Consider the following 23,748-nt stretch of genomic DNA (forward strand, 5'->3'; position numbering starts at 1 on the left):
AAACCTTAAGATTTAGCATTACAAAAAATAAACCTAGAAAATGATCAATGCATTTGAAAGAACATGGACTTTTGCTTAGAAAAGAATTATAATTTCAATTAAGTTTAGGAATTGATCATGAAGGTTTTATATGAATTCCCAGGTGGAGTACTATTTACAAACTATGAATAAGATTTCATTTTAGAATAATTTAAAAATATTCAAAATAGTTTACATTAATTTATCTTATGAAGTAAGCAAAAAGTTGTTAATGTGATATTTAAAATCTAATAGTGAGAAAAGAGATCTTTTTAAGTGCTTGTTTCTAGACTCCCCCTTTTTTTGGAAAATTGAATATATTATTTTGCACTGCTATTTTAACTTGACTTATCCAACGTCTTGAACAGTATCAACCAAGATGAAACCCCAAAATTACCCTAGTTTATTTGTAGCAAGATGTGTGCATTTATGTCTTTCTGGACATCCAGAAATTAAAACATTGCCAAATTGGCAGACTATGAACCATTTACGTATTTCTTTTTGTAAGGCTCTATAGCCAAGAAAGTGAACATGGAATTTTAAGACATCTTGACCCTTTTAAAAAAGATCATTGGCAATTAACCAAGTTTCTCCCATGGGTTAGAATTCCACCGGGAAGTTAAACAGGTCTAAAAACCTTGTTAGATATGAAAGTCAAGTTAGTTGTAACATGTCATATGATAATTGTGTTTTTGAAAAATTATGAAAGTCCTCAAATATTTGTGAAATGATATCTTAGCTATTTAGTTTGTTTTTTTTTTGTAAGACTATTCATAAATTTTACCCCAAATGCAACATATGGATTAGTCATGGTTAAATTACTGTGGATTAAAAAATTTGTTTTATTTCTAAGGGGAAGTTGGAACAGATAAGGCAGGACTGTTTGAGGGTGAGGATGGAACAAATATTTTCAATTCAGTGAAGTGCTCTCTAAAAATATGCTTGCATTCTACCAAGAAAATTAATTTTTATACAGAGATTTAAATATGTTTGTGGCGAATATAACTTTACATTAATATAATTTCCCAGGAACTAACACTGCAATATAAAGTGTATTTTTTTTGACATATATACACAGTTAAAAATAATCATCTTATTCTAAAGAATATTGAAAAGTTAATGTATTCAGTGACCACAGTAGCAGTTAAAAAAAAAAGCCAGGGAATATGCCAATTTTAAAATGTTGCCTTACCCACTTTGTTATAATTTTACTATGTGCAATTCTTTATTGATTCTTTGTCTTTTGAATTAGACTGCTACTGACAGAAAGGCTATTGCAGTTATTTGATCCCATGAAATAATGGGTTTAAATATCAATCCTATCAACATCATGGTGATGTCTTAGTCTTAACAACTTAAAACTCATAGTTAAAATGGAACCTCTTGTGGATGCAGAACAAAACGAGAAAGAAGTAAAAAATTGAGTTAAGTAAAGATTGCATTCTCCCAACTTGCTTCTTAAAACTCACCTACTAACACAACTTAAAGGGAATCATAGTTTTTAGCATATATCTAATGTAAATGTATGGCTGCTCTCTTGACTGTTATTTTGAGGTTCTCTTTCAATCAACAATATTCTGTCTTCAGGGTAAAATGTTTTTCAGTGGTTTTGTATTGAGTCAAGTTTAGTGCTGCCGCCACTCTTTGAGTCAGAGTTTTATCTCCGACACAGCCTTTCTATAGCAAAGGTTATTACATCATATGAATAATTTTTTTTCCTTTTGGTTTTATGTGACCTTCAAGCAACAGTTGGATTGACTTAAAAGTAGAGATGTCATTACTTTCTCCTCCATTCACTTTAATGGCTGATGCTAAATTTATATTCAAAATCATATGATCTTTCTTAAATAATATTTGCTATTGTTGTTCACTATGTATAATGTCATTCACAATATACAGTAGTCATAATACACTCATTTTTATTATTCAAAAATTCGACTTTTTTTTATGGAGCCTGTAATTGGTTGTGTGCTCATGAATTGTTTTTTCCCACTTGGTGCGATAAGGATAAAAGGCTTTAAAAACTACGTTATTTTATGTGGTTTACATAAAACATGAATTTAGAATTAAGCGTTGAATTAGAGAAGTTCATACAGTTTCTTACAATTGAACAGCAATCATTTCATGTGTATGTGGGCAGGGGGAGGATGGGCTATCACTTCTCTGTTGTATCAGAAAATAATCTAAAACATGAGAGAAAGACTTCTTATTTGAGTTCGATTTAAAGATAGCAGACAGAGTAAGTAGACTTTATTTCTAAACATTCACTGGAATTGCATACATTTTTTCATCCATGTCTTATTTATAAAATAGAAAAGGTTTTGTAAAAATAGAAAAATAGGATTTGGTATAGTGTACTGTAGTTTTTCCAGAGGATCCTAATAAATGAAACATTGCTGAGTTTTTCTATTTCAGTTAAAGGAAAGGTGCAGTTTCATAAATTTTATAGGGTAACTTATTCCCTTTGACTTCTGTGTAATGTTATAATCAAAAAATAATAATAATAGAGTCAGACCTCTGAAGCGTTAGATAAAATATTTGGCTAGAAGCAACAGCTAGTTGGCTCTGAGCTTCTCTTGAGTTTTCAAGGTACTGCCAGTCAATCCTAGTTAGGAACTTCAGCTGATTTGAGACTCGCCACAACTAAAACTTTACTGTTAGAGTAAGAATATAGAAATATTGAAAGAATGCCTTTATCAAGTATTAAAGGGGTTTTTGTCATTGGAAAATTGTCTCCTTTTTCTGTATGTTTTACTGTGTTTATACAATCATTTTAATGTTAAAAGTGGATGTGGTATAAAACCAGGCTTAGTGGACTCATGATTATTTCATTCCACGGCCTGTAGCTTCAGTTTAGGATTAAACAGAATACCACTCCATAAATGTGGATTTTTCTTGTTTTACTTCTTATTTGAAATAAAATTTAAATTTCTCACAAGAAATTTGTTTCTAACTCTTTGATTCAAAGAGAAATGCTACAGAGTTCAGCAAGCAGTTTACAGTATTCTTATGATAAAAATATTTGACTAATAGGCAAGAAAAATGAAACATTTCTGTAACGGTTTTTCTTTTCCTGTCTTTGAAAGCTACTTCGCATCTTTCTGTCTCCTTTTTTCCTGGTTTTATGTATGAAAGTTTCTGTAACAAGTTACTCTAAAGCAGGATGGGATATGTGTATGTATGTATTTGTGTGTGTGTGTATATATATATATATATATATGTATCTTTGTAAACTTGTCATTTATTTAAATATGTTTCTTTAATGGAACTGAGCTCTGAGACAGAGCAATAATATTGGTATGTTTATATTGCAAGTCCAAGTTTACTTGCTTTAGCTGCCTGGAAGGGTGTGACATGAAAAGATTGTGGTTGGGCCACATGGCTCATATGCTGGACTGTGTTTTTGTGAATGGAGGCAGAACTCCAGTTCTGCCTGCTTGTCTTGAGGAATTGCTGAGGAGATCAGCTGTCTCATTCACGGGCAGAAAGAATGACTCATACATCTTCCGCCTTGTTTGGCTCCAGGTCATTGTTACAGTGGATAGAACTGGTTTTAATTAAATATTAACCCCTTTTATACTTTGCTTTTGTTTTATTTGTAATTCTTCCACTTTTTCTTTAGCTTTAAAAGAAAATCCAACAGGCACATAGTTTGTAAGAAAAAGAGTGTTTTTGCTTGCCTGCAGCCAACCTTGGAAAATTTTTCATCGCTTACTTTTTCTTAAGTAATGATTATTATTTCATGTGAAAGTTAAAAATAGGCATAGCATAAAGGCAAGCTATTTTAAAATTACCCACCCCCAAGGCAATATTAGCTAAGAAAGGATATTCAAATTAAAAAGGAGAATTGGTGAGTCTGTGACATATAGTCATAATTAATATTTTTATGTGTTTATTCTGATAATATGTATGATATGTAGCAGAAAGAGAGAAAACTGTAAAACAATTTTGGATAATAATCTAGGTAAAGCAAATAGCTGAGAGGGCAGATCCCTTTTAAAGCTGAGATCCTGAGACTTCATGGCAACTTATCTATTAATGTGCAATGAACTGATAGAGCCACTCCAGCTATTACCAATAAAATCCACATGCTTCATCTTCTTGAAAGCATTTTATTGGTCTTTTGCTGTATACTTTCTCCCCTTCTCCTTTCCTCCTCTTCCTCTTCATCTTTAATTACATAGTGTGGGGAAACATTTTCATTCCCCAAAGGTGATTATATCAGGCACAGTTTATAATGGATAGTAGTGGAAAAAACATTACTTTTTTAGGTTGACCGGTATTGTTAATTTTCAACTTTGGAGTCTGTGTGGCTTGTTGCAAATTTTCAGGCAGCTGTAGTTTGCTCCTTCACAGAATTCCCCTGAATGAAGAAAAAAGGAAATGTATGATAGGAGTGTGGCAATACTCTGTCATATTTTCCTTGCCTAGATCCAACTTGTGTTTTTAGTTAACTTCTTTCCGTTTGCTCTAACTTGAAATTAGAGGTATACTTAAGCCTTTGTCTATTTAAGTAGCATGCTGCTTCATTTGCTCTATTCAGTTGCTGAAGATTAGCTTCTGTGAAAATGTGAGTCATATGTTTTTTGTTAAAATTCTGTAATATGTTCAGGAGTAAGTGTGAAGTATTTATTCAGTGTGTTAAAGAGTTAGAACAGGAATAGGATTTCTTATTCTTTTTACAAATTGTTAGTGTGCAGCTATTTTCTGTATATCTGTGAGGTATAATTTCTAGATTGTTCTACTCCTAAAATTTGGCCCTTTTTCTCCCCCCACACATATTACACCCATCAGTAACTCAATGCTGCTGTTGCCGTGATACATATTATGAAGTTGCAAATTAGCTTATGACACTACAAAAACAAACAAAAGACCTTTAGGACATTCATACCATCCTATTCAGTTACAAATATACTTTTGTTACTCACCAGCTATTTTTAACTTTTCCTGTAAAGGGATATTATATTTTTATTAGATTCTTGTAAATGCTGGCTTTTTAAAAGCCCAGTAATTGTTGTGGTTGATAAATTTGCATCTCAATAGTTATATCTCTTTAGCTGTTAATTCTGAGGGAAAACCAAAGCAAGGATATAATGGGAAAAATGTGCAGGATTCGATTCTGTGTACTTTCTGTTATTTATTCAATATATACTTAAAACACTTGTAATTTCTTTTGGCATGAAGACTTCTTTGAAAGCGCACCCTTCGACTTGTAATTTTTGCATTTTAGAACATTTTTTTCTACAGTGTCAAAAAATGTGTTAATAGCTGAGAGAATGCTAATGTACCAGTATTAGTTTTTTTTTCTCCTCTCCAGTAGTCTTTCATTAGAAGTAAAGATAATAAACTGAGCATTGTAATGACAGGTACTTTTTTGTGTATGACTTGAAAGACAAGGGTGCGTGGATAGAGGACTGGACAGAAGAAAATAAGGAACATTTCTTGAGTAGCTGGCATTGTGTTCAGACTGTTTCATTTAATTCTCACCAGAAAACGTGTATTATCACTATTAAACTGATGAGGAAAATTCAATTCGAAGAGGTTCAGTAACTTAACCGGAGTTGCGCAGTTAGCATGTCACAGAATTAAGATTTACAGTTCGCCGACTTTAAAATCGTTACCTTAGAGTATCAGATATTAGAGCAATACAAAGAGAAAAAAATTCTCCTTGTAATATATGCTGATCAAATAGGCATCAAGTTTTCAGTTAAAACTTGAAAAAGTTCTTAACTTGTTTGATTTCATTTGGTCGTGGGGATAGACTGCATTAGTAATAAGATTAATTATTGGTGTACAGAAAAGAGCTGTTAGAAGACAATTGAATGTCAAAATGCATACACTTTATAGCAGGCACAGTTATCAGATTGTTATGCTCTTCATAATATAAGCATAAATTTTATTCAGCCAAATATGTCTGTTTTGAAAGAATACTGTTGAGCTAATAAAAAACTTTACTTCTGGATATCGTATTCCTTTTTTATATAAATTTTTTTAAATGTGGAATTCCTTTTTAAGTAGATTTTTTTTAATTACCAACCTGAAGCATTTTCAAAAGAGACTGTTTATTTTGATAATCATTCCCCATCCAGAATAGGCTCGTTTAAAAAAGTTAATTAACAGCTATTTAAATATGACTTGGCTGGATAAAAAAGTTTCAGTATTATATAACACTAATAAAATAATATCAGCTAGTCAAATCACAGTTAATTAGGATGATAATTCATTATATTTTTATCCAATTAAAAGTAAGCTAACTTCTTTTTTTCGGGTGTGTGTGTGCGTGTGTGTGTGTGTATTTATGTGTACTTGTGAAAGCTTATTTTAGTAATATTTAGTTTGAAATAGGTTACTTCGATGTCTAAATCAACTGATGAAAACGTTTTAGAAGTGAAAAATGCACTTGTGTTTTGATTGCTGCCAAATGCATTAAGTCCTTGCTATTCAGTATTTTTCCTTTACTAAAAATAGGAAAGTCTTTTGACGTTAGGACTGATGAAATAGTGGTATTCTTTCTGTTAGTGATTAGTAGTTGCCAGGAAAATACTTTGAATGAAAAGAAGACACATGTTACTGTTTATTATTTTATTAATATGAATATAATCTTTGAAATACAGTACTTTATTATATGTCACCCAAATCAAGGACCATTCTTTCATTTAAAAGCTTTGTAGCATACTTTGGCAAAATTCAGGGCAAGCATTTTAAATTATTGTGTATTTTGCATGACAGAGAACATGCACCAGCAGACGTTTCTAAAAATGCGGAGGGACGTTTGTCATAACTGCACATCACTTAATGATTGTGTGGTTAATTTAAATGGGCTGCTTACACACTGGTAGTAGGTGAATTGAAATAGCTTTTGCTCCTTTCTTTAAAAAAAACTGCAGGAAATGAAAATTCTATAGCTTTCTTTATTTTGCATCTTTTATTTCCATCTGGCAGGTGAAATTCAGAGGGAATACACCTGCCATCCTCATATTTCTGACATATATGGTTCCTAGTTGACACTGATGATCCCCTTCTATTTCCCCTCATATGTAGTGTTATCAATACCATTTTAAATAAGAGCTCATTGGCAAATAATTATAGGTTTGGCATTGTGTTCAGACTGTTTCATTTAATTCTCACCAGAAAACGTGTATTATCACTATTAAACTGATGAGGAAAATTCAATTCGAAGAGGTTCAGTAACTTAACCAGAGTTAAGTTATTGGGAAGATCACCCTAAGAAGATCTTACCTGACAGATTTTACTTGACATTCCTTATGCTTTTGGCAGTTTCTTTCTTAATTTTTGTTTTTTTAATTTTCTTTTTCTTCTTCAGCTCAGGTACCTGACAATGATGAGCAGTTTGTGCCAGACTATCAGGCTGAAAGTTGTAAGTATAGTATGACTCATCTCTTGTATTTTCTTTGTCTTTCTGGTTTCCTTCTTTCCTGCTCTCTCTTTGGTTGGTTTTCATGTCTAGTGTCTTGTCTTGCATTGTACAAGCGCCTTTTAAACTTACAGTCATAAAATGATTTGATTTGTTAGGTTGTGACATCCGCAGAAACTCTATTTTGAGCAGAACCCCTGAATTTTGTATATCCGAAGAGAACTCCAAATAGTAGGCAAAGAAGACTGAGTTGATTAAAAGATGCTTTTGTTTTTTGTATTTGGTAAATATCTTTGGGAGGAAATAGGGTGTGATCCGTGAACGTGCACAGGTTTACTTCCAGTTTGCCAATATGCTTACTGAGAAAATCCTGGATACTGATGCAAGATAGAGTTAAAGTCTACTTGAGATTAGTTATTGTATAATTTATAAAAGATTCTGGACCAAACATTCATTGGCTTATTGTAGTATTTTTACATTCGTGAATTTATCACCTGCTTTTATTTAATTTTTAACCTGAAATTTTCTGCTTTCTGGTTGCAGTAACACCAATGGAAGTAGCCACTGGCTTCTCTCAGGGTTATTCCTCCTGTGTTCCTTTCCCTGATCCTTGCTCCAGGGTCTGTCAGAGAATGCATGAGGAATGATTCATGGAATACTTACTGTCCCTTAATCGCAGAGTGAGCGTTTTGTCTGTACAAACGTGGCTGCCTCGGGGTTTGCTGCTGATATTTATAATTTGCTATTCTACCAGCTAGCTGCTGTACTGACCTAAGGAGCAAATAGTAAGGGAAAGGGTGTAAATGCCATCTGGATTATAAAACTAGCCTAATGCATTTCTGTTTTGTTGGTGACATCTAAACCTGTTTTATTTCTTCAGACCATTGATAGTATCAGAGGAGGCAATATCAATAGTAACGGAGATGCTTGATATCTTACATCTTATGAAACCCATATGTTCACACCGTTATATCATAAATCTAATACAAATACCTGCAGTACTTCAAGTAACAGATGTTGGTGGGCAACGGCTTCAGCATTAATGTTTGGTATATTAAATTTCTCAGGCATAGAGGGTTGTGCAAGGTTTTGCCCAGATTCTTTAACAGGTTACATGATTTAGCTCAGCTTGGTTAAAAGATATTACTGTGGGTAAAATATACATACCAAAAAATTGATCATTTCAACTATTTTTTAGTTTGTAGTTCAGTTACATTAAGTACATTCACACTGTAGTACAACCTTCACCACTGTTCAACTTCAGAACTTTTTTATATCCCAAACTGAGGTTCTGTACTTGTAAAACGGTAACTCCCATTCCTCTGCCCTCAGTCCCTGGTAACCACTGTTCTATTAGTTTTATTTTTGATCTGAGAAGAAAATTATATAATGCTGTTTGATGTCTAAATACTGGGATTTGGCATACGCTTTCAAGAACTTACTCAGCAACTATTATAGACGTTAATTAGAGACCCTTAGAAACACTCCCAGAAGGACGATGGCTCACACAAGTCCTCCCTTTCTTAATTAAAGTATGGGAAGAGAATGGTCCTATTTCCAACATTTCCCTTCCTGTGGGCAGTTGAATTCTTTCTAAAAGCTAAACATGTTGTCTGAGTAAAAGAATTGATCTCATTGAGTTATTTTACATCTAAAGTCATTGGTAACAATTCCAATACTATACCAATTGTCAGGGTAAAATAAACCACTTAGAGGTAATTTTTTACTCCCTTGCTTATGTGACCTCTTTTCAGCTTTTCTTATTCTTGAATATTTAGTCTCTTTTTGAGATGGAGTCTTGTTCTGTCGCCCAGGCTGGAGTGCAAAGGCACAATTTCAGCTCACTGCAACCTCCGCCTCTTGGGTTCAGGCTATTCTCCTTCCTCAGCCTCTTGAGTAGCTGGGATTACAGGCACACACCACACCGCCTGGCTAAATTTTGTATTTTAGTAGAGACAAGGTTTCTTCATGTTGGTCAGGCTGGTCTCGAACTCTTGACCTTGTGATTCACCTGCCTCAACCTCCCGAAGTACTGCGATTACAGGCATGAGCCACCATGCCCGGCCCTACTAAGTTTCTTTGAACTCTCTTCTCTAGGTCACACTGGTGTGGTTTTTTTCCTTTTTCTTCTTACTCCTTTGATCACTCCTCTCACTCTACTCATCTTTCTTCCTCCTCTTTGTGGACCTCTTCTTTCCCTAGGGTTCTGTCCCCAAACCTTTCCTCTTATTTTACATGCACCATGCCAGCTTTGTCCCGAAGAACTTTCTGTGATGGAAATGACTATACCTGTGCCACCTGATACAGTGTCTACTAACCACATTGGCTGTTTAGAACATGAAATGTGGTTAATGGGACTGAGGAAATCAATTTTTAACCTTATTTAATTTTGGTTATTTTAAATGTAGACATGTCTGGCTCCTGGCAACTGTATTGGTCGACACAGCTTTGAAAAGCACTGTCTTCCACATTGTTGTCTCCAGCCTGGTTCTTCCCTCTGAAGCTGTCTACTGGACATCCTCGCCTGATTCCCCGCTAGTGTCCCTATGCAGATTAGAAAAAGGCAACACGTCTGGACTCACTCCCTCAGCCCTCGGCTGTGCATTGCACAATGTACCATTTACACACCAACTCCAATCTTTAACGCAATGCTCCACAGACAATTTACACTCAGCCACATTGAAATCATGCTTTTTCCTGACCAACGTTGCTCTTTTACTTCTGTTGCCTTTCTAAGTTAGTGGCATCAACATCCAAACTGAAATCCTGATATTATTCTCAGACAGCTCAGTTCTTTACCATAAACCTCAAATTGGTAATCAAGTTGTTTATCCTCCCTTTCAAAACTATCTTACTTTCATGGCCTCTCCTTCATCCCTATTTCATTGCTTTGATTCACCACCCACATTCTGCCTTGATTGAACTTCTGAATCAGCCTTTTGGTTGGTTTTCTTGCCTTTGATTTTCCCTCCTTGCGAACCATTAATGAAGCAGTGCAGTAGCATTAACACATAGCTCTTTGGCCTTGTTAATTTTCCTCTTAAACTTTCTGCAGGACAAAGTCCTATTTCTTTAGCTGTACAGAAAATTGTTCTATAACCCAGACCTTCACTGTCTTTTTGACTTTAACTCTTGCTACTCCAGTACCCTGTCTTTTCCTTTCCTCTGTACTTTAACCCATCTAATTTTTCAATTATCTGGGCAGATTGAGCTGTTTTAAGTCTCTTTGCCCTTGCATATGTTCATTTTGCTTTAAAAGTTTTCATTTTTGCTTTGCGATCTGGTGAAACTCCTATTTCAGAGTCACCTTAAAGTTCCCCTCATTGAAGGCTTTCTCAGCCTTTTTGGCCACCTTTACCCTACAGTTAGCTGGACTGCACAGCATCTTGTATATGGTATTTATTATATTATAGTATTTTAGATACATTTGTGTCTTTGATAAGATTGTGAACTTCTTGCGGGTGCAAGAAGCATGTCACAGTCAGCATGGCTTGCATGTTATAGAAGAACAATAAGTAAAATTACCACTGTTTTCATGATCACCTTCTTAGTGCTTATTTCCTCCGAAGATCTTCAGAGTCTTAATTCCTTTCTTAAGGTAGAAACATATGATATGCCTTAAAGTCGCATGTATAGCCTCATTCTGGGAAAACCTACTGAGACCATGATAGTTTAACCAAATGTTTGTTTTCAGAATCGTGAAGGTTTATTTTACTTCAATTAGAGAATATTTGCAGTTTAACAAATGTGGCTTTGGGACATGTAAATAAGATACATAATAATTACAAAACCTATAAACAGAGGCAAAAATAAATCTGAAATAGCCTAATTTTTAAAAAGTGGGGATATATCTTATTTGAAGTTTTCACAGACATGAAGGACTACTATTCATATCATAGTGACCAGTTAATTTCCATATTCACTGAGGAAAGGAGAAGAGAGAACTGATTTAACAAGAAGAATAGGGCATTTGTACTAGATGGTAAAGAGGATTTCTGGCTGCAGAAGTTTATCAAATATTGGAATCGAGAGGTTACGTGGTCTCCAAAATGCCTTTAAACAGATTTTTGATTCTCGTCTGTCTGGGTATGCTTAGTGGAGGCAGAGGGATCCCATCTCCAGAAAGAGAAAGAAACTCCATCCCCTCTGTGTGGCCTGTCTATAAACTCTGTGGGCTTATTTTAAAAAATAGGCCAGGCGTGGTGGCTCACGCCTGTAATCCTAGCACTTTGGGAGGCCGAGGTAGGTGGATCACGAGGTCAAGAGATCAAGACCATCCTGGCCTACATGGTGAAACACTGTCTCTACTGAAATATAAAAATTAGCTGGGCATGGTGGCATGTGCCTGTAGTCCCAGTTTCTCAGGAGGCTGAGGCAGAAGAATTGCTCAAACCCAGGAGATGGAGGTTGTAGTGAGCTGAGATTGTGCCACTTGCACTCTAGCCTGGCGCCTGGCAACAGAGCGAGACTCTGTCATAAAAAACAAATGTGAATAATCAGATTTCCTTGCATACCTCGATGAAATAAGGTGTTTCTGCCTTAGCTTTTGCTTTAGTCCTTTGGTAAATGAAGGTTAAGAGGATGAAGAACAGAATTTTGCTCAACACTGGATTTGACTGTAACATGTTTAAATGTATGCAGAATAATAGAGATCAGAGCATCCAAAAATTGTGAAAATGAGATTAAACCATAACACTTGGGAACTTTCTAGAAATTTTCCTGAGCATTCTTTATTTTTGTTTATAAAATATTTCTATTGGAAATGTGGAATCCAGTGATGGTTTACTATAGATTGCTAACGTTTGAAGGATTCTAACTTTGAAGCAAGTATAGGCATTAGAAACAAGTGAACACAGAGCCTGGGCATGGTGGCTTATGCCTCTAATCCCAGCACTTTGGAAGGGATTAGAGAATTCTCTTTGAAGTAGAGAATCTCTTGAGCTTGAGAGGTAGAGACCAGAGTGGGCAACATAGTGAGACCCCATATCTATCAGAAAATACAAATAAAAAACAAGTGAAAACAACTTTCTACAAGGGTATCCCAGGAAATCAATGAAAACTAAGAGAATCAAAACATGCTTTAACGAATTGTTCATTCCATAGCAATAAATATTTCCATAACTCAGACACTCTGGTGGAAAAAATAGAATTACATTAGGATGTGTTTTAGTCGAGAAAAAATAGAAGTGTATCTCCTTGAAAAGGAAAAATTAAGGTATATTTCAAACATAGGTGAACCTAATGTTTCTGAAGTGGATATACATTTGTATTTAAACAGAATTTTCCTAAATTGTATACTTTAATTACATCAGTAATCTTGTTTTCAATCTTATTTATTTTGAGGCAGGGTCTCGCTTGGTCGCCCTGGCTAGAGGGTAGTGGCACGATTTGGCTCACTGCAAACTCTGCCTCCTGAGTTCAAGTCTACTTCAGAACTCCTGAGTAACTGGGGCTACAGGCACGCACCACCACACCTGGCCAATTTTTGTATTTTAAGTAGAAATGGGGTTTTGTCCTGTTGCCCGGGCTGGTCTTGAACTACTGGGTTTAAGTGATCTGCCTGTTTCGGCCTCCTAAATTCTCGGATTGCAGGCACGAGCCACCGTGCCCAGCCTTAAATTACATGTTTTTAATTTAATTATATCATTTTTGTTTTGTTTTTGTGATGGAGTCTCATTCTGTCATCCAGACTGGAGTGCAGTGGCACAATCTCAGCTCATTGCAACCTCCACCTCCTGGGTTCAAGCATTTCTGGCCTCAACTTCCTAGGTTACAGGCAAGCGCTATTATGCCAGCTAATTTATGCATTTGTAGTAGAGATGGAGTTACACCATGTTTGCCAGGCTGGTCTCGAACTCCTGACTCAAGTGATCCTCCTACCTTAGTCTCCCAAAGTGCTGGGATTACAGGCGTGAGCCACTGTGCCCAGCCTTTATATCATTGATCTTTAAAAATCTATCACCTTTCATTTTGTTCCTTATAAAAAGTTTATGTGTTATTTTTATAACTAGTTTGTTTCCATTTGGTTACATTAGTTCATTTCAGTATTTTCTCTATAATGATTCACTTGATAGATGATGTTCGCATTTGCATTTCATATTCTCCTAGGACACTTCAAGGAGTGTGCATAACTCCCAGGGTTATGCAAAATTCCCAACAGGGTAGATCCTTATAACTCTAGTGCTTTGTCTTACACTCAAGAAAACACACTGGAATGCAAGTTGATTGGAAAAAATGTTATTAAAGAAATAGTAATAACCCTGACTCTATGCTATTTACAGAAGCATATCTCTTGCAAACTTATATGCTTTGTCAGATGTCTGTAATATAATACTAGTGGACCATACAGAAATCATCGAGACAAACCACTATGTGGGGAATCAACTGTTTAAAACCACTGTTATTATTACATGGATGACACTTTCTTTAAGTATATGAGAATCATAACTACACTTTGTTTCTTTAGGAATGTCTAGTTTTAAGAATAGGATTTAAGTTCGGTGCAGTGGCTCACACCTATAGTCCCAGCACTTTGGGAGGTCGAGGTGGGTAGATCACTTGAGGTCAGGAGTTTGAGACCAGCGTGGCTAACATGGCAAAACCCTCCCTAGTAAAAATACAAAATTAGCCAGGCGTGGTATCGAATGCCTGTAATCCCAGCTACTCGGAAGGCTGAGGCAAAATTGCTTAAACCTGAGATGTAGAGGTAGCAGTGAGCTGAGATTGTGCCATTGCACTCCAGCATGGGTGACAGAAAGAGACTCTGTCTCAAAAAAAAAAAAAGCATTTGACTCTTTTTTTTTTCTTTTTTTGCAATGAAGTGGAGAAAAGAAATACTTAGATTACTGTTACAAATCTGCTTCTTAGAAAACTGAAGTCAGACAGGTCTATGTAGACCCTGACTGAATAATTTATGTTAACATGTACTTGTCTAGGATCAGAAAATTCCATTTATGGTTTGTTTTCATAATTTCCTGCCTTTTTACTAAGCTACCTTTCTACATTTTGTTTCTTTCAACACATACAGTGAATACTTTATAAAGTTGATTTTTTTAATTACTAATTTTGAAAACTTTCTTGCCCGATTACATTTTTTGATATGAATGGTTAGGAAAACTTTGTCTTCTTTCATTTTCCTGACTGCTTTTACCAAAATGAGAGGACACACTCAAAGAGAAATGGAATTTCTTGGATTTAAGAACACGAGTTTTTTTTTTGTGGTTTGTTTTCAGTTTTAAATTTTTTTGAGGCATATTTAAACATGTCACCAAATAGCCAGACTCAAACTATCCATTTCAAGGATGACTAGTTGCATACCTTCTCATCCAAGTTAGTGTTCCTGAGAGCTATATGATAGCTGCCTCTTGATGGTTCTGAGTTTCTTTTGGGTATGCTTTCTGTAGCTGCTTTGTGGGTTTTGTTTTTCTTTTTTGGTCGTTTCCTTTTTTTATCTTTTTTACAGTTTAAATATTTTGTCAAAGCAGTATATTCATAGAGTAGGAAAAATGCAAATAAAATTACTCCCCATTCCTGCAACTCCACAACTCACAGGCCTCTCTAGAAGCAACTGCCTTTTAGTTATGCTACATATTAAATAATATGCTTACACTGCAACTTCTTGTTTTATCAGTTTTAGATTTTACCTGTTATCCTATGAAAACATGTTGGATAGGTTTTAATTACTTTAATGCCAGTAATCAGCTGTTTGATTCTACTTCAATCCGTTAACCTTATTCAGACCTGGGCATGAATAAAATCATTTGGGAAGCTCGTGCAAATGCAGCCTCATGTTTCCTGTCCTGTGAGAGCTTGACATGAGAGGCTTAGAACTAGGCCCCCAAATCTCTAAGGAGCTGTTACATGATTCTGATGCAGGCCCTTATGGAGTGTAAGGTTAGATATTTTGTCATGTACTTAATTGTAAAATAAAGACAGCAGTATCAGCCTTTTGCATTTCAGTTGTAAGATGAACCTTGTCATTCATACCCATATACAATTTGTTATGTAACAGAGGCAATCCATTTCTGAAAAATATTTAAGTAATGTTGTCATCTTTTTTTAAAAAATATACTAGGGAATCAAAAAATGAAGTCTATATAAAAATGATATTGTCAATACATTCTTAATTTTTATCATCTTTGCTAGAATTATATGTATTTTTCACTTCCAAATTATTCTCTACTTTAACTGTGAGAAAGTTATTGCTGATTGTAGATTTCTGGTATAGTAGAATCAATTCTAATTTAGAAGCATAACTAGCAAATTGTAAATCTTCCCAATGCTGATTGGAGAGGACCAAGGCATTGATGACCCACCCTGTTCTAGGTGTGTCTGGTAGGAATTCTTGTCATTAGATGTTCCACTCTTCCATTGATGCAGAGGTGTTCTATGTCATAATTTAAGTCCAGTCTCCCCCTTTCAAGTAAAGCAAAAATTTTAGTTTGATGCTTGATTATTTTATAAGGAATAAATTTTTCAAATCAAAATGAAAATCTAATGAAAAGTAGGCTCCATCTTGCAAGTATGCTTTCTTGCAAGAATTTTGGTTTTAGATATCTTCCCTGGAATCCATCAAGTCCAATAAAAGAAATAAAATCGAAATCATAGACTTTGGGTATGTCTGTTAACCTTTATTTACTTATCATAAGTTGACAGGGAAACAAATCTTTCAGGCCCAGAGCCACGTTATGATTTTGTGACAGAGGGAGAAGAGAAAGGATACTATCTAAACATAGTGAATGCATGCTTGAAGTTAAAAGTGGGTTTTAGAAAAAAACATAATTAATGGGGGAATCATGTATGTAGAATTTACTATGCAGGACCACTTTCATTTATAGTAAGTAGGTCTACTTTCCTTTATTGGTATACGTAAAATTTTCTCATTGTAAGTTTATGGAATATAACTATTACCCAGGTGCAGCCAGTACTTATGTTCTGTATGCTTATAGTGAGAAAATCACATTAGTCTTAATTTTAATAATGAATGCTCTAGTTGATACTTGTCACATTTTTGGTTTTACCAGTATGTTGTTGATAAGATAGACAGGGAAAACTTAATGCCAAGATGAAAACCAAAAATTAAATCCAGAGGTGCTTGTTCTTCCAGGTTTTTAGCCTGAAAGCTAAAAATATGTATCGTAACCCAAGTCTTTAGCTTTTGCTTTCTTATTTTTTCTTTAATTTTGTCCTTAATATAACAATATATTGTAGAAATTGACTTTTTAAATATGCTCAAGGGAAGTATGTCAGCAAATATTTTTTACTTACCCTCCCTATAATTAGTAAAAAGTTATTTTGAAGAAAGTGATCTATACCTTGTTTGGTTGAACTTGACCTCATATTAAATAATAATTTTGTTATGCAGTGAATGGACTTGTTAGAAATATAAGCCAAACAATATTTATTAGAAAAATATAGGTAAAGGATGTGAGTGGAAAATTATTTGCAGTACCAAATATTATATTATTTGTTTACATATTTTTAATAAATACACATACGTTTGTATATGCTGATATGTAAAAACATAAACACAACATTTATTACTATTTGAAACTAAAACAAAAGCAGTCATGAAAATAAATATATTTTGGGACTACCACTTCATGGAATATGTAAATGACCTGAAATAAGATATAAAGAAGAAATAATCTCAGCTCTAAACTAGTACTTGTGGACCTTCACATCATAATTATATGTTTAGTGTTTGTTATGGGTTTTTGTTCATATCATTTTTCCATTTTTTTCTTTTTATCATAATAAACATCTATTTAAGATGCACAATGCATATTTGCTTCTTTCTGTTACTGAATTTTTTTCTGATGAGAGTTTGTGCTGTGTCTTACTAAGTAAAAATTTTGGTTGGATGCTGTTGCTTTATAAAATCTAAAGTAAAGTACTATTTGCATGTGATTTTTTTCATGTAATTTTATAAGTATATTTGCATTATATGGTAGCTAATGGTAATGTTAACTCAAGAACTCCATTATTGGCAATATATCAGGAATGGCTAGATTAAACCTGTTTATACAATGTTTGATTAAGCTATAAGATCAGAAAAGTACCTTTGTGCAATAATTTTATATGTAATCTTTTGAATCTTGTAAATCTAGACTTTAGAAAAAAGGTTTTTTGTTTTTTTTTTTTAGTTTATTTCGCTGTAGGTGTGACATTATTAACCTATTCAGAGATTTGTTTCATAGTAACTCTAGTTGTTGGCTATACAGTCCTGTTATTAGTTTTCAGGTCCTGTTGAAAAGGTTTGAATTGTGATGGATCCTTTAATCGTCTCTTACTGTAGCAGAATCTTGTATTCACATTTCTGTTTGCAAAATTGGAATGATTATATTCTTGCAAATGAGATCCATATCCATTAGCTTTATTTTTATGATTTCAAATATGAATAATAAATCTTAACAGTTTGACAATTCTTATTTTACCTATGAGATTTTAGTTTAATTAATTAATTTATTGGGTACATATGCCTACGCAGTTGTAATCTGTACAGATGTTAAGTAGGTTTATAAGACTATAGATGTTTATTCATTCAATAGATGTGTTTTGAGTCCATATTATATGCCAGGCTTTGTCTTAGTCACAGGGGATAAAGTGGTGGAAAATGTCAGAAAAATATCTGCTATCATGGAGCATATTTACCCCATAATAGCAGATTTTTTTTTTTTGAATTATTTTCTTCAATTATTACATGTTGAAGAAAATGTGCTTAGATTTCATGTAATTTTTTGGTATTTTTTATTTGCTTGTATTTTGTTTTTGTTTTTGAGACAGGGTTTCACTTGTTGCTCAGTCTGGAGTGAAGTGGCATGATCTTGGCTCACTGTAGCCTCAATCTCCTGGGCTCAAGCAAACTCAATCTCCTTGGCTCAAGAGAACTCGGTCTCCTGGGCTCAAGTGACCCTCCCACATCAGCTTAGAACCATAGGTGTGTGCCACCATGCCCGGCTAATTTTTGTATTTTTTGTAGAGTTTAGGTTTCGCCATGTTGCCCAGGCTGGTCTCGAACTCCTGGGGTCAAGCAATCCTCATGCCTTCGCCTCCTAATGTGCTGGGTTCACAGGTGTGAGCCACCAAACCCAGACTTAATTTTATGTTTATTTCAACAAAATGTCCTCTGTCCAAAGGCAAGGCCACTAGATTTTCCAGTGGTTAATGGCTATCAGTGTCTGTGTTCACACCTTTTTGACCTATGCTAAAATTCATGTTATAGGGGACTGAGAATAATACCTTTGGACTTTTTAAAAATTATGTACTCTAATGTTAATTATTACTAGATACAGAGTATTGTTCTATTCATTGAGATTATATTTGTTCTTTAATATTCAGATCAGATGTTATTTTTCCCTTGATTATCTTAGTCAGAATTAGCTACTTCTATGTTCCAATACATACTTTACATACATTCAAATTTTAATCCTACTTTCATTGGCTTGTAGAGGATGGATCATGCCCTATTTATGTGTATGATTCACATTTTTGAGGTACTCATTGAATACTGAATTGAATGAATAGCTTCTTGGGTATTTAGAATCTTTTTTTTTTTTTAATGTATTCATGCACAGGTGGGTTGAACTGTTTGAAAACTAATGTTAATATCTGCTTTTATTTCCCTCTGTTTTATTTTTCTTTGTGGGCTAATGGAAGGCTGTTTGAATCTATGTAACGTTGGAGCTAAATCTCAGTTATCAGATTAGGGCACTCTAATAAATATTGTTAGATACTGCTATCTCACCATACATTTCTTAGTAATCTCTATTAGGACAAATAGTCTGAAATAACTTGATATTGTTCCCGTTTTACTTGAAGAGAAACCCAGGGCATAAAATAATCAAATCACTAAGGCATGTGATGACTGATATTACACAGCTGAGAATCCCAACACATGCTTGCTTTGTCTATGCAGATCTTCCCTCCCTGGTCGCCAATACTCAGACTACACGTACACGTTTCAAAACTGTTTCTATTCTGAAAACAGAAATCTGTATGGCTAACAAACATTGCTTTTTACTGATAGTTTTTGAAAATTTTTCTCATCAAGGTAGGACAGATGAAGAGAGACCAAGAGAACCCTCCAATAGAGGTCTGTCCCAAGAAAGATGTACTGTGAACTCATTTGAGTGAATAGCTGTGGGAAAAGTAGATGGGAGGCCATGAACTATTCTAGTCCTTGTCTGGGCTGCAGTGTATGCCCTTCTCTGCTTCAAAGATTCTCTCTTATTTATTCAGAATTTGAGAGATGTTTATGATAACACTGTATATTTGTGTGTTGTTTATGCACAGGTTTTGGCCCCAAAATGTTTCAGACATGGTGTATTTTTCTCATTGGAGGAGAACAGCCGTTTGGGAATGAAGGCAGTAGTAGTAGCAGCAGCAGTGGGGATATTAGTAGTAGCACTAGGAGTGTTACTGATGTTCATGGAATTCCCACTGTAGTAGTAAATATTCATAGAAATTTCAAGCTGCAGCTTGAGATGATAAAGATTAATGATATCAACTCCTTTAACTTAGAGATGAAAAACTGAAATCCAAAAAGGTTATCAGGCTCTTTATGATTTTAAAAGAAAGATTATATGCCCTTAACTGTGTATTGGGAAAATAGTAAATAAGGACAAATATTTGCTATTGGATACCTTTACTTATTAGTGATTTTTTTTTCTTTATGACATTCACTGTTTGTAACACTGGAATAATAAATACTTTTCTCACCCATTTTCTTATTCAAGAGGGTATTTTTAACTTCTGCTACATCACTAGCACAAATGTATATTTGCTGGATGAAGGAATGAATTCAATTCATTATCTTTAAGCCAGCTTTTGTCTCCTTTATCAATGTTAATGTTATATATGCATAATTCTTAGCTTAGTATTATGTAGATTTTTCACATTAAGGATCATGAGCTATAAACCAATACAAAATTTTGGATACATTTTGATTAGAAAGAAATATATGTCCCCCTTTCTCCATTCATTCCCCAGAACTTTTCAACACTAACATTTAGTCCTAAACTGTAAGATGCTTTTCTTAGAATTCTTTCCAGCCACAGATTTACCAACAAAAGTTCTGTCAAATACTATCAAGGCCACACAACATGGTTAGAAATGGCTCATCCCTATCAAGATGTATGGGTAGTATTGAAGCAAACCTCTAAGTAGTGTTAGCTTTTCCTTTGAAATGGTGGTCATGCTGTGAAGTGAACTTTTACTGCTGTTTGGGGTTGTTTTTCTCTGTTCTCATGAACACAACAGGCTTATTATGTTGATCTGATTTGACTCCCTAGTCCTTGGCACTGGGGCCAGAATGTCAGGTGATGCAGTTGTCTCAACTCACGGGTCTACAGGGAAAGCCAAATAGCTGGATGTCATCGCTGTGTTTCTCTGGATTTTTTTGCCATCCCAAATCTCCATGTTCTCATATTCTTTCAGGAGTCAATCCCTGTTTTCCTTGGTGAAAGCTCTATTTTCATTCACAGTTTTATTGTAGATTAAAGGCTGATGCATTAGAAAGTTATCAGCTAATCAATAAACTTCAGTCATCCTATTTTGTATTGAAGCTGTCCTGTTGATCAAAGGGGAAATTTAGGCTTTTGGCTTTTAAACAGCAATTTCTGAAAGTTCAGATAATGTGCTATGGAATGTGTAGACCTATCCTCTCATGTATAGGTCTTATGTAGAGATAGAGACGTGAATTTATGTGTGTGTGATGTACATATAAGCAGGCTAATATATACAAACATCTGAATTTTATGTAAAATATAACATTCTTTTCTTATGATTTTTGTTAAATTCTAAGAAAATGAGAAGTCATCAGTAAACTTCTCTCTCTATATATATGCACAGATGTGTGTGTGTGCATTACATTTTCTTTCCTAAGATTGGTATTAAAATGCTTCAAAAACCTTAATGTAAAATTTCAATAGTTGTAAATATATCAAAACACACATGAATTTTGTGATTACAGAAGTGGAAAAAATATGCTTTTTTTCATATTATTTATAATAGTTAAGGAAAAACAGTTTTAGACTCTTTACATTTGGCATCTTTATTTTGGTAACATGTAGCTTGTCCTTTTGGTTAAATTCCTACCATAGCTTTTTTTTTTCCATTATATGTCTTCCTACCATTATACCCATTATATAAGTTCCTACCATAGCCTTTTTTTTTTCATAATAAAAAATAAGTAATGTTCGCAAACATTCAAAGTGCCAGGCATTGTGCTAAGTGCTGTGAACTGAAAGATGAATACAATACTAGCAGTAATACTAATCACTTATATTTGTTTAGCATTTTAGATTTCATAGGCCATTTTCATATCCCGCATCTCATTTGCTTCTCACAACGACTTTGGGATATAGACAAAGCTCATATGAGTTTAGTCTGGTTCCTGTACAAGGAACCACATTCATAAGTGTTGAATGGCAGAACCAAAACTCACCTGGTAACATTTTCCCTTGTATGCCTTCCAGTAAAATGTACAAACTTGTTATTATTTGATTTGCCATGACTGTACAAGTGAATTAAAGACATATAATAAGTGTTTTTGCCACACGCATATTTACATACATAAATTTGTATGCTCCTATAATGCAATAAAAGAAAAATGGAAAATTTATCAAAAATGATTTTTATTCTTCATGGAATTATTCTAATTTATAACATAATGCACAAACTAATACATATATGGAAAACATGGATGGAGCAGACAATCGCCAAAGTTCCCTGTTTCTCTATGAAAATCTTTATCCTTGTGTTTTGGATTGCAGAAATGTGGTTAAGTTCTATGTATATGTAGGTCTTCGGCTTAGGGAATCCTGGTTTGCTTAGCAAAATGATGATGTTCTCAAAACAGAATTTTTAGATTTTGGTTTGGACTCTATTTGGCAAGATATAATTAGGCCAGCAACATTTACTAATGTTTGCTGAAATTAATTGTATGTCACATTGTGCATTTTGTCTGATCCTACTTTTTTGTATTATTTCATGCTACTCATAGTGTTGATGTGGAAGACACCAAAGCCATATGATGCAAACATGAGATTTATTTAGGCGACTGAGTCCAATGTACTGCATAAGAGTAGGACATTAGACCTTTGCCACTTGATTTCAAATCTCTATTATTTACTAAGTTTGTGACTTTGTACAAGCAATTTAAGATCATTATGCCTCAGTTTCCTCTTGTATAAAAATGGGATAAATATTATCTTCCCTAGGGTGAACGTAATACTAACTGAGTATATATATATATACACATACATATATATATATATATGTATATATATATAAATATATGTCCGTGTGTGTATGTGTGTGTAACATTGTATATGATTATGTGAAATATATAAGTAACATATTTGGCACATAGAACATGCTATATAAGTTTTTATTCTGTGTATACAGAAATATACAGATATATGAAATACACAATACATATGATTTATAATATATCACAAGTGCATTCATTTCTGATCATCTTACCTTTTTGTGTTGCTCTTCATACTCAAATAATGTCTCCCCATACCAGTATATGGGCTGTATCTACTGTACCTTTACATACTGTAAATAGTTATAACAACTTGACCTTTTGAGGTTGATCACACTAAGTAGTTCAATGCATATCTGTCATGACACTGTCAGAAAAAACTCAGAAGTGTTATTTGTTCAAACCTACTGTCTCTTTGACCATAGGAATTCATAAACAGAAAAGTGTTGTGCTGGAAACACTCTAAAACTTATAATACAGACCATGTTACAGGATCAGTTAGCATCTTATGTGTAAGATTATGGGTTATGAATTCTGGTCAGTCAAGAATACCCTAATTTGTGGGTCTAGCAAAATTGCTTCTATCCTCAATGTTTTTGTTGATTCTAAAGTTGATGTATTCGTTAAAAGAAAAAAAGTGTTGATTTTTCAATTAAGATGCAACCTTTACAATGCAAAGCAATAATAATTATAGTGTTCACTCAGCCGGAAGAAAAAATTTCACTAGTTAAATAGCAATAATCAAGATGAGAACTACATTAGAAGGGTGCTAATTTTATGATCATTGCTGTTTAAATGATAAAAATGAATCCACGGGACCCTTGCTGGAACACTATCTGCAGTGAAGTGGCCCTCTGGAAGTCCATTTAAAATTAATGGGCTGCTTAAATTGTGACTGACCAAAGATCACCTTATAAAATAGCTACTTTTCCAATGAATCAGTTATTAGGCTGTGGCTGGGCTTCTACAGGACCAGATGTGTTTGACCCAAAGTATTTCACAAATATTAGTGCAATCATTATATATAATAACAGATTTTTTTTTTTTTGAGATGAGGTCTTGTTCTCTTGTCCAGGCTGGAGTG

The 23,748-nt window shown here is 34.2% G+C and overlaps 1 protein-coding gene across 4 annotated transcripts in view; it reads left to right on the plus strand.

The window, feature by feature from the left end:
* Positions 1–23,748, plus strand: part of ETV1 (ETS variant transcription factor 1) — a 97,726-nt gene that overhangs the window by 4,867 nt on the left and 69,111 nt on the right. For all 4 annotated transcript variants that reach the window (XM_054237225.2, XM_054237224.2, XM_054237227.2 and 1 more), the window contains one exon: positions 7,343–7,396. In XM_054237225.2, the coding sequence (XP_054093200.1) occupies positions 7,343–7,396 (54 nt within the window). The remainder of the gene's footprint in view (positions 1–7,342; positions 7,397–23,748) is intronic.

The sequence above is a fragment of the Callithrix jacchus genome, chromosome 11 (assembly GCF_049354715.1).
Source record: "Callithrix jacchus isolate 240 chromosome 11, calJac240_pri, whole genome shotgun sequence".
Classification (NCBI taxonomy): Eukaryota; Metazoa; Chordata; class Mammalia; order Primates; family Cebidae; genus Callithrix; species Callithrix jacchus.